General features: G+C 37.8%; 1 protein-coding gene across 1 annotated transcript in view; it reads left to right on the top strand.

The window, feature by feature from the left end:
• The window catches only part of LOC149776044 (calpain-7-like), a 91,331-nt gene that overhangs the window by 57,065 nt on the left and 16,190 nt on the right, over window positions 1–18,076 (top strand). Inside the window, exon 19 of the mRNA XM_089942175.1 lies at window positions 8,462–8,601. Coding sequence (XP_089798301.1) covers window positions 8,462–8,601 — 140 coding nt within the window. The remainder of the gene's footprint in view (window positions 1–8,461; window positions 8,602–18,076) is intronic.

The raw sequence follows: 18,076 nt of genomic DNA, 5'->3' as shown, positions 1-18,076 counted from the left end.
AGCCAGTACCTATACATAATCACATCTGTAGAAAACTCAGTGACTTAAACATGAGGACAACTTCGTGGAATGTTATAATTCCAGCTGTAGAAAAGTCAGTGACTTAAACATGAGCACAGCTTCATCGCATACTACCTCAGAAGATGTTGTCCCTTTAAAGTCTGATTCTGTTAGAACTTTTTCTTGTCTAATGGCTCAGTGGTTAGCAAGCTAGACTGACAGTCATTGAGTGGCAGGTTCAAATCCTGTTCTGAAAAGCCTGGGTCAATTGCCTTATTATGTTTCTACGCAAGGAATCTTACTACATTGCATCAGCACTGAGTAGTCTTTCATTTGCTGATGTGCTGCTAACACCAACTGGTCAATCAATGAATCAGTCTTATACAGCAAGTCAATCAGTGGATCAGTCTACACCAACCAGTCAATAAAGGAACCACTCTACAACAGCCAGTCACTCATTGAATCAGTCTACACCAACCATCCAATCAGTGGATCAATTTACATGAACCATTCGATTATTGAATCAATATCCACCAACCAGTCAATCAATGAATCAGTCTATAACAACCAGTCACTTATCAGATCAGTCTACACCAACCAACCAATCAATGAATTGGTCTACAGTAACCATTCACTCACTGGATCAGTCTACACCAACCAACCAATCAATGAATTGGTCTACAGTAACCAGTAACTCATTGGATCAGTCTACACCAACCAACCAATCAATGAATTGGTCTGTAGTAACCAGTCACTCATTGGATCAGTCTACACCAACCATTTAATCAGTGGATCAGTCTCTTTGATACATGTACAATCAAAACTTATTAATTTGATGTGAAACATTCCAAAATGTTTGGTGCCTTCAACACAGTGTCTTGACTACTGAGATTGCAGAAAATGGTTTTTATAATTTTATTAAACATTTTTTACTCAGAAATTGTATGACTAGCATTTGACAATTTAAGGAAGGAAGTTAATAAAACTTGAAAAAGCCATTTTATTTTCATCTTTCAAAAACAGGGTCAGGCTGTTAGTAATTGATCATCGTGAGCAATGATATTAATTTTCTTGACGTTTTGTGTAATGCAGAGTAAAGAAACAATTGCAAGTTTCAGATTACTGATGGCTGATGATACTAAACATAACAAGATTGGACAAACTAAAATAACAGAAATGTGAATCACTTTAATGCTTATAAAGTTCTTTGTCTGAAAACCCAAAACTGCTGAAAACTCAGCCAAAGACATACATGCACATTGCACTTCAGGTCCTTTTCAATGTTCTTCTGCAGTTGATATATCCATCAATATTTCTTGGCATTTTGTATGGAAGTGCTGGGTTTTGAATTTGGATTAGAATCAGTCATTTTTTATATATTTTACTTTGGTACATCCAGTATTATGTCCAGTCAAATAGTATATAGCATTTTTCTCACTAAGCACTGTCCTGATAATTGGAACAAAGAGAAACGCCACTTCATAACTGAATGAAACTTCGTTGGCATGAAAATGGTAATATGTACTTTTTGTTTAAAAATTAAATGTGTGTGTGTATATGCAACAGCCACCCATGGGAAAAGGCCAAAGTGGTCCTTGTAGAATAAAATTAAGTGTGTGTGTGTAATATACAACATCCACCCATGGGAAAAGGCCAAAGTGGCCCTTGTAGAATAAAATTAAGTATGTGTGTGTGTGTGTATGTTTGTGTGTGTGTAATATACAGCAGCCACCCATGGGAACAGGCCAAATTGGCCCATGTAGAAAATTTATTATGAATTGACTAACGTTAGTATTTGCATTATTGTTAGTAGTATCATCATTGTTATTATTTCACACATATTATTATTAGCAGTAGTAGTATGTTACCAGTATACATGTATTTAGTTTTGCTATATAGCAACACTTAATAAAATATATTCCACACAAAAATACTGTATGCACACTTGAATTTTTAACTTGCCAATGGCAAGAGGCATCTATTATCTTCTGTAGAGAAATAACTGTGTTACCTGCACTTGACTCTGCTTGTCATATAATGTCTCACAAAAACAGTCTCATAATTTAGATACACCACCGTCAAATCAAGAAAAAAACAACTGTGTACATGCACTTGTTTCTCTCTCTCTCTCTCTCTCTCTTACACAACCGCCCAAGTGGCCTAGTGGTTAGAGCATCTGCCTCGGATGTGGGAGGTTGTGGGTTTGATCCCTGGCTGAGTCATACCAAAGACTTACAAAAATGGTACTAACAGCTGCCTCACTTGGCACTCAGCATTAAGAGTTCAGTGTTAGGACTGGTCAGTCTGGTGTCAGGATAATGTGACTAGGTGGGACATCATGCTACATGTCTGCGGCATGATGCCCCGGTGCTAGACATCACTATAAACTGCCACACTGCAGACATCATAGCAATGTGACTGATTTTTTTATAAAGCTACGTTAAAAATCCAAATCACACACACACACACTCTCTCTTACACATGCAAGCACTTTTTCTCATTATTATAGAAATAGCTCCTAAATAAAATTACTACTTGACAACTTACCTGTAAGTGTGAAGAACATGACAAACTTTTTGTCACGGCAATTTGTATAATTGAGCATGAAAACATGTATTCATTCTTTAAACAATTGATGGATTAAGCAGTGGCTGAGACTCACTGAGATTAAAAGATAGCTCTTGTTTGCGACCATTGATGATTAGGTAATGACAAGAAGCATCAACACCATTAGATCAAGTTTCCTCTGACCCTTCCCACCTCATTTGTGATTTTTTTATATTTATGCTGGTGTGTTCTGTCATAGTCAGATGCCTATCAAAAAGTTAGAATTTGGTGTCAGCATAGGATAGCTGCTTACAAGCAGGTTTAGACAAGTTAATGTTACATTGAGTCATATCTGCATGAAATTGGTAGGAAAATGATTTACTGTGATATTGGGAGTTTTATAATTGTTGTATAAGTAATCTTTTGACAGTCAAGACAAAACTACAGCTTTGAAGTTTAATTTGCATGTTTGGAATGGTCACTGCTGACACTCTTTAGTGATCGCAGAAGGTAGGGTGAAACCACTGCTTGGTTAAGAAACACCTGGTTGCCATGGAAGACAGATGACCACATATTACTTGACATTTATGTAGTAAATTTGTAGGGAAGGAAATAAGAATGGCCCTTTTGACTAGGTGACCATTAGGACAGGTTAGACTATATATATATATATATATATACATTCCTTGCCCTTTTCCATTTTCGAGTGTTCCTGTCTCTGTGGACATCTGCAGAGACCCATATAAAGCATATGTGCTGCTGCAGGGAATATAATGTCTCCTCAACAAAAATGGCAAAGATCTTTCACAGCACAGATTCAATGCAATTTTTCTCCAGACTTTTCCTTGTTTCCAAAGCCATCAATCTAAGCTCCTCAACCAACAAACACATCCAGGCACCCAAGATCTAAAGCTGAGACCTGATGATCAATCCTCAGCACAGAGAATTTATAGCCAGCTTAGACCTGTAAGAAGTCTGCCTTTTTAATCCCATTCACAGATCTTCATAAAAGTTCCTGAGATTCATTTTCAGTAATGCAGTGTACATGTTCATTTTTCTCCCCTAAAGTTTAATTCTTTGGACAAAGTGTGATCCTTAAAATAAAACAAATCACAGAGGTGACATGGTATTGTGCTGATCACATATAGGTCACACTTACCTGATTCATGTATACCAATTGAAGGGTGAACCTCAACCTCAGTGTATATCCCACCAGTGTCCAATGATGGTGAAACATATTCGTGTTGAGCGTTTTGGCTTTATCTGTTAGACAAACTTTTTTATGTGAACTCATTTACAGAATTTTACGATGATATACCACCAGAATCAATTGTGAACATTTTTAGGGAATGCTGTTTATATAATAAACATTTGGCTTAATGTTTTGAAGATTTTATATCTTTTGTTATCTTTTATTTTATAAGTATTGTACCAAATTTTGACACCTTTACCATTTATCTTATGTTTTGTGCTTCTTCATGTTTACCTGTTTACTTCTGGGAAGAAATAATCTTTCTAAAAGTTGTACGCAGTTCTTTAAAATAGGCATCATATGGCCTTTATTGTGCTGATGGTCAATTAAAGTCTAATATATACACACACTTTGGACAGAGTAAGCAGTATTTCCTTCCTTTAAGAACCAGTCTATTCACATCAGCCATCCAGAAAGATGTCATCTGGAATGGGTAAATGGAAACCAGATCCACATATCTATGTTATTTTGTTAGGTATTTTCTCAGGTAGCATTATCATCAACAAATCCACATCCAGGTTTTCTGTATCCAATTCAGACTTAGTGTCCAAGTGAGCCTGAAGTCCAGATGGATTTAGCCAGCAATATCTTAGAGCTGTGTCTCTTGCATGAAGTCCAGATGGATTTAGCCAGCAATATCTTAGAGCTGTGCCAGACTTAGTGTCCAAGTGAGCCTGAAGTCCAGATGGATTTAGCCAGCAATATCTTAGAGCTGTGCCTCTTGGGATCAACTCATTGTGGACCTCTTTGCAGTGAAATTAAACACCAAGCATCTCCTGAAAAAATGGGTAGTTATGCCCATTCACTGAACTGGAATGGTCTGAGTGCATTTGCTTTTCTTTATACCATGCAGAATCCAAGGTCATTCAGCAAGAGAATCTGGTACAATCTGTTCCTGATTACATCCCACAAGAAATCTTGGATGAATGAGCTCCTGAATCTGCTGAAACATCTGTGTATGGAAGGTTTTCAGAAATGCTGAACCTGCAGGTTTGGTTCATATAAAATAAGCCTTCTGAAAGAATTATGAATGAGAACAGATAGGAGACAGAAATGCTTGGTCAACAAAGCCCACTAGTTTGAAGTCTGTGCCTGAAAATCTCAAGTTTTCTACCAGTTTTATGAACAGGGAAATATCACTCCTTTACAAACTTAAGTATGACAAGTAGGTAATTTCCTCTTTTTTATTTTCAAGGAGAAGAAGTTTGCCCAGATTACAACAGAAGAGTACCATGCCAAAATTTCCAACACATTTCATTGTCGTGGAAGAAAGGATATGGGCCAGAACAAGAACCTCAGAGAGAAGTTAGTCCCATTTATGATCAAGGGCTACTGTGCCACAATTTACATGTTTTGCTATCGTTGAAGACAGGACTTTGGCCATTACAAAGATCACTTTGACATTTCAGGGAGAAGAAGTTAGCTTCAGTTATTGTCAAAGGCTGCCATGCTATTATCCAAAATGTTTCACAATCAAGGAAGAGATTACATGGGCCAGAACAAAGGCTAGTTTGTATTTGTCTTGACCAGACAGACTGAAAGCCTTGGCCCTTTGTCCAAATTGGAACCTGCTTTGACATGGTTGAACAAGGCATGCTTCAAACCATTCTCTCAATTATTGCTATCATACCTCTTGGATAAGACCTGCTTCTAGTCAGCACAGCTTTAAGTAGGCAGAAGGAGTAAAGATATGTCAACTGCTGGCCTGAAATACTGGTAGTTTGCCATGATGGTTCAGTGTCACTCATGATGACCCTATATTTCTTGCCAAGAACAGATTTCTGTTCATGGAAAATGAGCCTTTCATTTTAAGTTACTGTCTTCACTGGATCTTTCTTTCTCAGGGTATCTTCAGGACCTCCTCATGGCACAGACCTGAAACATACTCAGGTGATCGGAAGATGGAGATCTCATTTGTTCTTATTATTCAACAAAGGAAATAATGATATTTCTGCTCAGGCTTTTTCATCCAGTATTTGCAGGTTTATCTGCTCAGTCTTGCAGAAATTAACCCCAAACCATATAAATGTCTTACACATATACTCATGAGGTTAGGGTACTCACTTTTAGTCTTGCCTTTAAGCAGAAATGCAACCCAACTGACATTGAGCAAGCTCTGGGGATGGAGATCTGATAGACATTCTTGAGCTTCTATTTGAGAGACTTTCATCTCAGAAGACACAGCTTAGCGTGATGGAACCTAGATCAACTGTGCAGTGGGCTATTGTCCCAGGCACCTCAGAAGACACAGCTTAGCGTGATGGAACCTAAATCAACTGTGCAGTGGGCTATTGTCCCAGGCACCTCAGAAGACACAGCTTAGCATGGTAAAACCTAAATCAACTGTGCAGTGGGCTATTGTCCCAGGCACCTCAAAAGACACAGCTTAGCGTGGTAAAACCTAAATCAACTGTGCAGTGGTCTATTGTCCCAGGCACCTCAGAAGACACAGATTAGCATGGTGGAACCTAAATCAACTGTGCGGTGGGCTACTGTTCCAGGCACCTCAGAAGACTCAGCTTAGCGTGGTAAAACCTAAATCAACTGTGCAGTGGGCTATTGTCCCAGGCACCTCAGAAGACACAGCTTAGTGTGGTAAAACCTAAATCAACTGTGCAGTGGGCTATTGTACCAGGCATCTCAGAAGACACAGCTTAGCATGATGGAACCTAGATCAACTGTGCAGTGGGCTATTGTCCCAGGCACCTCAGAAGACACAGCTTAGCATGGTGGAACCTAAATCAACTGTGCAGTGGGCTGTTGTCCCAGGCACCTCAGAAGACACAGATTAGCATGGTGAAACCTAAATCAACTGTGCAGTGGGCTATTGTCCCAGGCACCTCAGCAGCTTCATAATGATACTACTTCATCTAGATTGTGGGAGAAAAATTTGTTTTCAATCTGTTTCTTTTACACATACCTCACATGAGAGTAGAAACGTCTTCCAATATGTTTGGTGATTGAACCTAGGACCGATGCCAGGGTAAAGGGATGTAACTCTTTCAACATTTTACCTATCATCCTTATGCAATATGATTGGATAATGTATTTGAAAGGTAAAATGTTTATTGGAGTGAAATAGGTTTCCAAGTCCTCACAACAGTTAACTCCATGGAAGAGTGCACATCTGTTTCTGTATGACTAATGATTGACAGAATTTTGCACCTTTCTCCATACAATGGCCTTGTCTAATTTCCATTTTTGTATAACTAATGATTGACAGGATTTTGACCATTCTCCATCCAATGGTCTTGTGTAACTTCCATTTCTGTAAGTAGAGAACATTTTAGAATTTTATTATTAAACAAGCCAAAAGAAATGGTTCTTGTTTATTTTTTTTGCTTGGGAGGGTTGGATTTGGAAGGCAGTGGAAAGGCTTCCTACTTAGTATTATTATGACTGTGGTCTTAAATTAAGTAATAAAAAAAAGTTTTGTCAAATTCAACAAATAATTTTTTTCCCTAAAATACAAAGTGTAAAGTTGAAAAGAATGTACAATATTGTGAATTGAATCCCAGATAGTTCATAAAGTTGTATCGCCAGTCCTAATAAATAAAGTTCTAATTAAATTCCTGTGGTGCTTGAAATAAGATCCAGTGCTGAAGTTCTTGATGTGCCTGTAATCTTGAATGTACTAATGTGCCAGTGGCCTGAAGTGTGATTATGTGCTTACAGTCTTCCAATTAATCACAATAATATAATCCAAGATGTCCTTGTCTTAATTCACTATAATTCCAAATTAATGTTGTCCAAGAATAATATTGAAGAGCACTTTGTATTTCCAATGAATAATAACTTGAATAAATAATTCCATGCCAAGTCAACTACTGAACACAACAATAATAATGATTCTGCTAAAGTTTTTAATGAAAGATTGAATAGTGTTTCAAGTAAACAAGATTATGTAAATAAACTAAGACACAAAAGAAGATCCAGGATGTAGGTCTGGATTTCATTTCTAGAAAATTATAAGTTGTAAATTGATAAAATCTGTTACTAAAATTATAATAAAGAATGTGGTAAACATGAGGTTCATAATGAGATAATTCCAGTAACCTAGACCCAGACCCAAATAACATGTATACCTCTATTGATAATAATCCTACTATTTAGCCCACTTTCAGTGAGCAATATTAACTTTTTATTATTTCTTTCCCAAAATCAAAACAACATCAGTATCCCTAATCAGGTAAACAGTGAACTTGATTTTGGACAAGGTTAGGTCAAAAATAAAATTATGCATAACATATAATCATGGAGGAAAAAAAACCTAGCAAACAATACAAGTTAAATATACTTAACAATATCAAAATCAGACATATTTGCTTTCAGCAATTCTGCAGTTATCAATTCCACAGAGCAACCTGTCTTAAGCAGTTACTGACAGGATGAATAGATGTTGGATTGGTAAGGCAGGTGGCTGCTAAATATAAATGAAGTGAAGTGAAAGGACAGTTAGACCCTGGTCAGGTATTAAAAGCTTTTGCTTAAGGGAGAAGACTTATCACCTGAGTTTTTATTTCTGCATATTATCTCCGTTTGAATTTTTAATGTATTTATTTTTGTGTATATTAAGTATTGTTAAGATGCAACATTTGAATATTTATCTATACATTATTTTAAAGTCTGTATTCGTTATTTAATTATGCCTCAAATTCTCAGATAACTGGTCAGTGGAAAGGAAGAACAGCTGGAGGGTGTGCAAATTTTCCAGAAACCCACAGACTGAATCCCATATATCAGATCAAGATTGATAACAACTCTACAGACAACTATGTCTTGGTGGAGCTGCTGGGACCCAAGTATGTATTTATTTCATGAAAATTTTGTTACTGTGTTGATCTGGTTACCGTTCCCTTTTGGACAGATACTTGAGGAGCCCAAATAAAGGAATAATACAGGAAATGTGTTCCAAGAAATGGTTGTATGAATACCAAAACATACAGGATGCATTCAATAATATGAGTACTATGCCCTGTTAGCATGGAAGGCAATCAATAATATGAGTGCTATGCCCTGTTAGCATGGAAGGCAATCAATAATATGAGTGCTATGCCCTGTTAGCATGGAAGGCAATCAATAATATGAGTGCTATGCCCTGTTAGCATGGAAGGCAATCAATAATATGAGTGCTATGCCCTGTTAGCATGGAAGGCAATCAATAATATGAGTGCTATGCCCTGTTAGCATGGAAGGCAATCAATAATATGAGTGCTATGCCCTGTTAGCATGGAAGGCAATCAATAATATGAGTGCTATGCCCTGTTAGCATGGAAGGCAATTTGCCTCAGCTGAACAGCCAGTGCTCTTTCGTGAGAACTTTCAGCATGGTGGACCAGTGCTCACATTGAGATGGCATGGCACTGAATTTTCAGATACTTACGATGTATTCTTCAGAGATCAGGAAATTAATCTCCATTAACTGTTGGTTTTCATTTTTGCTTGAAGTGCTTTTATTTGCTGATAATTGTGTAGTTATTTAAACAAAATGTACATGTTGAAAAATAGGACATGAAGACAACATTCCAATAAAAGAATTCTTTTTTAATACAACTTGCACAAGGTCAAAATGTGGGAATATTGTCTAGCACAGATTGTTTTAGGCTATAAGTCTGCATTATGTGAGAAGTATATCAGGGATCAGAGTGGTATGTATGACACTATCATTCCCAATGTAGGGCACTGTGACCTATATGTTATGCTTTATTTGCTTTTCTCACATTTCTTTGGGATCAGTGTAATGTATACTGTTGACTCAACTGGTACATGTATGTCTGATTATTAATCATGGTGAGAAGTAATGATGTCAATACAAAAATAGAGACTGCTTTGTTTGTATTCCCCACTTCACATGCTTCTATTATTAAATGAAATTCCAGTGACAAGTTAACTGTGAGTTATTGTTCATTTGGACTTGACTTTGTTTTGGCATTTTATGACACAGCAATACACATAGTTTATTTAGTGTTGAGGCAATTTAATCAAGTTCCTTGATGAAGGAAGGAATCACCATGGTAGCCAACCAGGCTGATCTAATGTTAGGCTTTTAACCTTCACCTTTCTATGATAAGACCTGAACCTGCATCCTTTAAGTCATGAGTACAGAACATGAAGTTCAAAGCCACTGTAGTTTACTACCTCCATTAGCCACCTGTTATGACATTGGGCCTATTGTACATCCTGTAGGTGGTAGGGCATTGGGCCTGTTCTTCATTCCCAAGCAGATAGAATATTGGGCCTGGTGTACATCCCTATGCTGGTACAACATTAGGCCTATTGTACATACCCAAGCTGGTTGTGTATTGGGCTTATACTTGATCCCCATGCTGGTAGGACATTGAACCTATGCTGCATGCCGAAGCTGGTAAGGCATTGGGCTTATTCTACAACACCAGGCTAGTAGGGCATCAGGCCTATTCTACAACACCAGGCTAGTAGAGCATCAAGCCATTTCTACAACACCAGGCTAGTAGGGCATTTGGCCTATTCTACAATACCAGGCTAGTAGGGCATTGGGCCTATGCTACATACCCAGACTGGTAGGGCACTGGGCCTATTCTACATCCCTGGGCTGGTAGGGCATTGGGCCTATTCTACAACACCAGGCTAGTAGGGCATTGGGCCTATGCTACATACCCAGACTGGTAGGGCACTGGGCCTATTCTACAACATCAGGCTAGTAGAGCATTGGGCCTATTCTACAACACCAGGCTAGTAGGGCATCAGGCCTATTCTACAACACCAGGCTAGTAGGGCATTTGGCCTATTCTACAATACCAGGCTAGTAGGGCATTGGGCCTATGCTACATACCCAGACTGGTAGGGCACTGGGCCTATTCTACATCCCTGGGCTGGTAGGGCATTGGGCCTATTATAAAAATAGCCAGGTTAGTAGGGCATTGGGCCTATTCTACAACACCAGGCTAGTAGGGCATCAGGCCTATTCTACATCCCTGGGCTGGTAGGGCATTGGGCCTATTCTACAACACCAGGCTAGTAGGGCATTGGGCCTATTCTACAACACCAGGCTAGTAGAGCATTGGGCCTATTCTACAACACCAGGCTAGTAGGGCATCAGGTCTATTCTACAACACCAGGCTAGTAGGGCATTGGGCCTATTCTACAACACCAGGCTAGTAGAGCATTGGGCCTATTCTACAACACCAGGCTAGTAGAGCATTGGGCCTATTCTACATCCCCGGGCTGGTAGGGCATCAGGCCTATTCTACAACACCAGGCTAGTAGAGCATTGGGCCTATTCTACATCCCCGGGCTAGTAGGGCATTGGGCTTATGCTATATACCGAAGCCGGTAGGACATTAAACCTATTCTACATGCCTAGTCAGGTAGGGCATTGGGTCTGTTTTACATCCTTAACCTTGTAGGGTATTGTGTCCATTGTACATCCTCAAGCTTGTTGGGCATTGGGTGTATTCCACATCCCTGAGCTGGTAGGGGGCCTTCTTAACTTAGAGCCTGATGTAGTGTACAAATGCCTTTTAAGAATGTATCTAATCCTGAGAGTTTTCATTGGAGCTCCATGAAACTTTGTATGGCTCTCATCTGAAGGTGAAAATGTTGAGAAATTACTGTGCTCTCACACCAGGCTAGTAGGGCATTTGGCCTATTCTACAATACCAGGCTAGTAGGGCATTGGGCCTATGCTACATACCCAGACTGGTAGGGCACTGGGCCTATTCTACATCCCTGGGCTGGTAGGGCATTGGGCCTATTCTACAACACCAGGTTAGTAGGGCATTGGGCCTATTCTACAACACCAGGCTAGTAGGGCATCAGGCCTATTCTACATCCCCGGGCTGGTAGGGCATTGGGCCTATTCTACAACACCAGGCTAGTAGGGCATTGGGCCTATTCTACAACACCAGGCTAGTAGAGCATTGGGCCTATTCTACAACACCGGGCTAGTAGGGCATCAGGCCTATTCTACAACACCAGGCTAGTAGGGCATTGGGCCTATTCTACAACACCAGGCTAGTAGAGCATTGGGCCTATTCTACAACACCAGGCTAGTAGAGCATTGGGCCTATTCTACATCCCCGGGCTGGTAGGGCATCAGGCCTATTCTACAACACCAGGCTAGTAGAGCATTGGGCCTATTCTACATCCCCGGGCTAGTAGGGCATTGGGCTTATGCTATATACCGAAGCCGGTAGGACATTAAACCTATTCTACATGCCTAGTCAGGTAGGGCATTGGGTCTGTTTTACATCCTTAACCTTGTAGGGTATTGTGTCCATTGTACATCCTCAAGCTGGTAGGGCATTGGGTGTATTCCACATCCCTGAGTTGGTAGGGGGCCTTCTTAACTTAGAGCCTGATGTAGTGTACAAATGCCTTTTAAGAATGTATCTAATCCTGAGAGTTTTCATTGGAGCTCCATGAAACTTTGTATGGCTCTCATCTGAAGGTGAAAATGTTGAGAAATTACTGTGCTCTCACAGTTTTTGTTGGAGTTATTAATCTTGTTGCCTTGCAGATGCATGTTAGACTGAATCTTATGAATGCCACTTGTCAGGCAGCTTTTATGGATAACTGTGAAACTTATTAGTATATATTATGATCATCATCTAAATATGAACTAATTAACAAATCTTTCTGTTCCTTGGAAATTTTATTTGGTTAAATGGTCAAAAGATAACTCAGCTGAGTGTTGTGTGGTCTGCAGCATACACTAACAAGACTTTAGCTAAAATAGAAACCTCATTGCTGCAATTAGTGAAATATCTTACAAAATTAACAACCCTTGTTTATAGGCTGAATTGGTATAAACTTTTATGCCTGTAACAATAACCTGATATACTGTATACAACAGCACTATTTACAGATGAGACTTGATATTCCATAGAACCATTTTTGTAGTTGTACTAGTCATAGACCAGAAGAGCTAATGGAATGGTCTGTCATCCATTGTCCATTCATCCATTAGCATAAATTTATTATTGCTACCCCTTCTAAACTACTTAGAGGATTGCCTTGAAACTTACACACGTATTAATCAAATGAACTAGTTGTAGGATTGCCTTGAAACTTACACACACATTAATCAAATGAACTAGTTGTAGGATTGCCTTGAAACTTACACACACACATTAATCAAATGAACTAGTTGTAGGATTGCCTTGAAACTTACACACACACATTAATCAAATGAACTAGTTGTAGGATTGCCTTGAAACTTACACACATATTAATCAAATGAACTAGTTGTAGGATTGCCTTGAAACTTACACACACATTAATCAAATGAACTAGTTGTAGGATTGCCTTGAAACTTACACACTCATTAATCAAATGAACTAGTTGTAGGATTGCCTTGAAACTTACACACACATTGATCAAATGAACTAGTTGTAGGATTGCCTTGAAACTTACACACTCATTAATCAAATGAACTAGTTGTAGGATTGCCTTGAAACTTACACACTCATTAATCAAATGAACTAGTTGTAGGATTGCCTTGAAACTTACACACACATTAATCAAATGAACTAGTTGTAGGATTGCCTTGAAACTTACACACTCATTAATCAAATGAACTAGTTGTAGGATTGCCTTGAAACTTACACACTCATTAATCAAATGAACTAGTTGTAGGATTGCCTTGAAACTTACACACACATTGATCAAATGAACTAGTTGTAGGATTGCCTTGAAACTTACACACACATTGATCAAATGAACTAGTTGTAGGATTGCCTTGAAACTTACACACACATTAATCAAATGAACTAGTTGTAGGATTGCCTTGAAACTTACACACACATTAATCAAATGAACTAGTTGTAGGATTGCCTTGAAACTTACACACACATTAATCAAATGAACTAGTTGTAGGATTGCCTTGAAACTTACACACGTATTAATCAAATGAACTAGTTGTAGGATTGCCTTGAAACTTACACACACATTAATCAAATGAACTAGTTGTAGGATTGCCTTGAAACTTACACACACACATTAATCAAATGAACTAGTTGTAGGATTGCCTTGAAACTTACACACACACATTAATCAAATGAACTAGTTGTAGGATTGCCTTGAAACTTACACACGGATTAATCAAATGAACTAGTTGTAGGATTGCCTTGAAACTTACACACACACATTAATCAAATGAACTAGTTGTAGGATTGCCTTGAAACTTACACACACATTAATCAAATGAACTAGTTGTAGGATTGCCTTGAAACTTACACACACATTGATCAAATGAACTAGTTGTAGGATTGCCTTGAAACTTACACACACACATTAATCAAATGAACTAGTTGTAGGATTGCCTTGAAACTTACACACACATTGATCAAATGAACTAGTTGTAGGATTGCCTTGAAACTTACACACATTGATCAAATGAACTAGTTGTAGGATTGCCTTGAAACTTACACACACATTGATCAAATGAACTAGTTGTAGGATTGCCTTGAAACTTACACACACATTGATCAAATGAACTAGTTGTAGGATTGCCTTGAAACTTACACACACATTGATCAAATGAACTAGTTGTAGGATTGCCTTGAAACTTACACACACATTGATCAAATGAACTAGTTGTAGGATTGCCTTGAAACTTACACACACATTGATCAAATGAACTAGTTGTAGGATTGCCTTGAAACTTACACACACATTGATCAAATGAACTAGTTGTAGGATTGCCTTGAAACTTACACACACATTAATCAAATGAACTAGTTGTAGGATTGCCTTGAAACTTACACACACATTGATCAAATGAACTAGTTGTAGGATTGCCTTGAAACTTACACACACATTAATCAAATGAACTAGTTGTACTAGTTGTAGGATTGCCTTGAAACTTACACACACACATTAATCAAATGAACTAGTTGTAGGATTGCCTTGAAACTTACACACGTATTAATCAAATGAACTAGTTGTAGGATTGCCTTGAAACTTACACACACACATTAATCAAATGAACTAGTTGTAGGATTGCCTTGAAACTTACACACACATTAATCAAATGAACTAGTTGTAGGATTGCCTTGAAACTTACACACACATTAATCAAATGAACTAGTTGTAGGATTGCCTTGAAACTTACACACACACATTAATCAAATGAACTAGTTGTAGGATTGCCTTGAAACTTACACACACATTGATCAAATGAACTAGTTGTAGGATTGCCTTGAAACTTACACACACATTGATCAAATGAACTAGTTGTAGGATTGCCTTGAAACTTACACACGTATTAATCAAATGAACTAGTTGTAGGATTGCCTTGAAACTTACACACACATTGATCAAATGAACTAGTTGTAGGATTGCCTTGAAACTTACACACACATTGATCAAATGAACTAGTTGTAGGATTGCCTTGAAACTTACACACACATTGATCAAATGAACTAGTTGTAGGATTGCCTTGAAACTTACACACGTATTAATCAAATGAACTAGTTGTAGGATTGCCTTGAAACTTACACACACATTAATCAAATGAACTAGTTGTAGGATTGCCTTGAAACTTACACACACACATTAATCAAATGAACTAGTTGTAGGATTGCCTTGAAACTTACACACACACATTAATCAAATGAACTAGTTGTAGGATTGCCTTGAAACTTACACACGTATTAATCAAATGAACTAGTTGTAGGATTGCCTTGAAACTTACACACACACATTAATCAAATGAACTAGTTGTAGGATTGCCTTGAAACTTACACACACATTAATCAAATGAACTAGTTGTAGGATTGCCTTGAAACTTACACACACATTAATCAAATGAACTAGTTGTAGGATTGCCTTGAAACTTACACACACACATTAATCAAATGAACTAGTTGTAGGATTGCCTTGAAACTTACACACACATTGATCAAATGAACTAGTTGTAGGATTGCCTTGAAACTTACACACACATTGATCAAATGAACTAGTTGTAGGATTGCCTTGAAACTTACACACACATTGATCAAATGAACTAGTTGTAGGATTGCCTTGAAACTTACACACACATTGATCAAATGAACTAGTTGTAGGATTGCCTTGAAACTTACACACACATTGATCAAATGAACTAGTTGTAGGATTGCCTTGAAACTTACACACACATTGATCAAATGAACTAGTTGTAGGATTGCCTTGAAACTTACACACACATTGATCAAATGAACTAGTTGTAGGATTGCCTTGAAACTTACACACACATTGATCAAATGAACTAGTTGTAGGATTGCCTTGAAACTTACACACACATTAATCAAATGAACTAGTTGTAGGATTGCCTTGAAACTTACACACACATTGATCAAATGAACTAGTTGTAGGATTGCCTTGAAACTTACACACACATTAATCAAATGAACTAGTTGTAGGATTGCCTTGAAACTTACACACACATTAATCAAATGAACTAGTTGTAGGATTGCCTTGAAACTTACACACGTATTAATCAAATGAACTAGTTGTAGGATTGCCTTGAAACTTACACACACATTAATCAAATGAACTAGTTGTAGGATTGCCTTGAAACTTACACACACACATTAATCAAATGAACTAGTTGTAGGATTGCCTTGAAACTTACACACACACATTAATCAAATGAACTAGTTGTAGGATTGCCTTGAAACTTACACACGTATTAATCAAATGAACTAGTTGTAGGATTGCCTTGAAACTTACACACACACATTAATCAAATGAACTAGTTGTAGGATTGCCTTGAAACTTACACACACATTAATCAAATGAACTAGTTGTAGGATTGCCTTGAAACTTACACACACACATTAATCAAATGAACTAGTTGTAGGATTGCCTTGAAACTTACACACACATTGATCAAATGAACTAGTTGTAGGATTGCCTTGAAACTTACACACACATTGATCAAATGAACTAGTTGTAGGATTGCCTTGAAACTTACACACATATTAATCAAATGAACTAGTTGTAGGATTGCCTTGAAACTTACACACACATTGATCAAATGAACTAGTTGTAGGATTGCCTTGAAACTTACACACACATTGATCAAATGAACTAGTTGTAGGATTGCCTTGAAACTTACACACACATTGATCAAATGAACTAGTTGTAGGATTGCCTTGAAACTTACACACACATTGATCAAATGAACTAGTTGTAGGATTGCCTTGAAACTTACACACACATTAATCAAATGAACTAGTTGTAGGATTGCCTTGAAACTTACACACACATTAATCAAATGAACTAGTTGTAGGATTGCCTTGAAACTTACACACACATTGATCAAATGAACTAGTTGTAGGATTGCCTTGAAACTTACACCCACATTGATCAAATGAACTAGTTGTAGGATTGCCTTGAAACTTACACACACATTAATCAAATGAACTAGTTGTAGGATTGCCTTCAAACTTACACACACACATTAATCAAATGAACTAGTTGTAGGATTGCCTTGAAACTTACACATTAATCAAATGATCTAGTTGGTCCTAAATGTAGGTGATACTGCTCAGACCTCCAACATGGCCCTCATAGCAGTCATCTTGAAAATCGTGTTATTGCTACATCTCATGAATTGGTGGTCATATCAAAATGGAGCTTTCACTAAAATAACTCCTCTCTAGTTCATCCTGACTGAAAATGGTTTTGCTCTCACCTGAAATATGGCCATCAGGACAGACAGCTTGAATGTTTTGTTATAACTACTCCTGAACAGAATGTCATACTGATATGTGGTTTTCACTAGAAGACTTCTTATGATGCCTAGTTGGTCCTAAATGTAATTGGTGTGTGTGATTTGGATTTTTAACATAGCTTGTACAGTGTTTCAGTCATATCATCATGATGTCTGCATTGTGTCAGTTTATAGTAATGTCTAGCACTGGGGCATCATGACATAGACATGTAGTATGATGTCCCACCCAGTCACATTATCCTGACACCAGACTGACCAGTCCTAACACTAACCTCTTAATGTTGAGCACCTAGTGAGGAAGTTGTTAGTACCATTTTTGTAAGTCTTTGATAGTAAATTTAATTGGTCCTAATGATGTCTTAGTCCTAGATGAAAATTGTGCCAGTCTGACATCCACGGCAGCTAATTTTATTATCTTGTTATTGCTGAAAATATTGGAGACAGTTTCAACAGTCATTAGTTGAAAGGAAGATATGGTTTATTTAGAAATCATGGAAATCCTTTTCAGCCCAAAGAGCATAAATCCTCTTGTGGACTTTGGTTTTATTTAGTCTGCAATTGTTTATACATAGGTAAGATGT

The sequence above is a fragment of the Sinohyriopsis cumingii genome, chromosome 18 (assembly GCF_028554795.1).
Source record: "Sinohyriopsis cumingii isolate HCF-2022 chromosome 18, ASM2855479v2, whole genome shotgun sequence".
NCBI classification, from domain to species: Eukaryota; Metazoa; Mollusca; class Bivalvia; order Unionida; family Unionidae; genus Sinohyriopsis; species Sinohyriopsis cumingii.
This window is presented reverse-complemented; position numbering and strand designations above follow the sequence as displayed.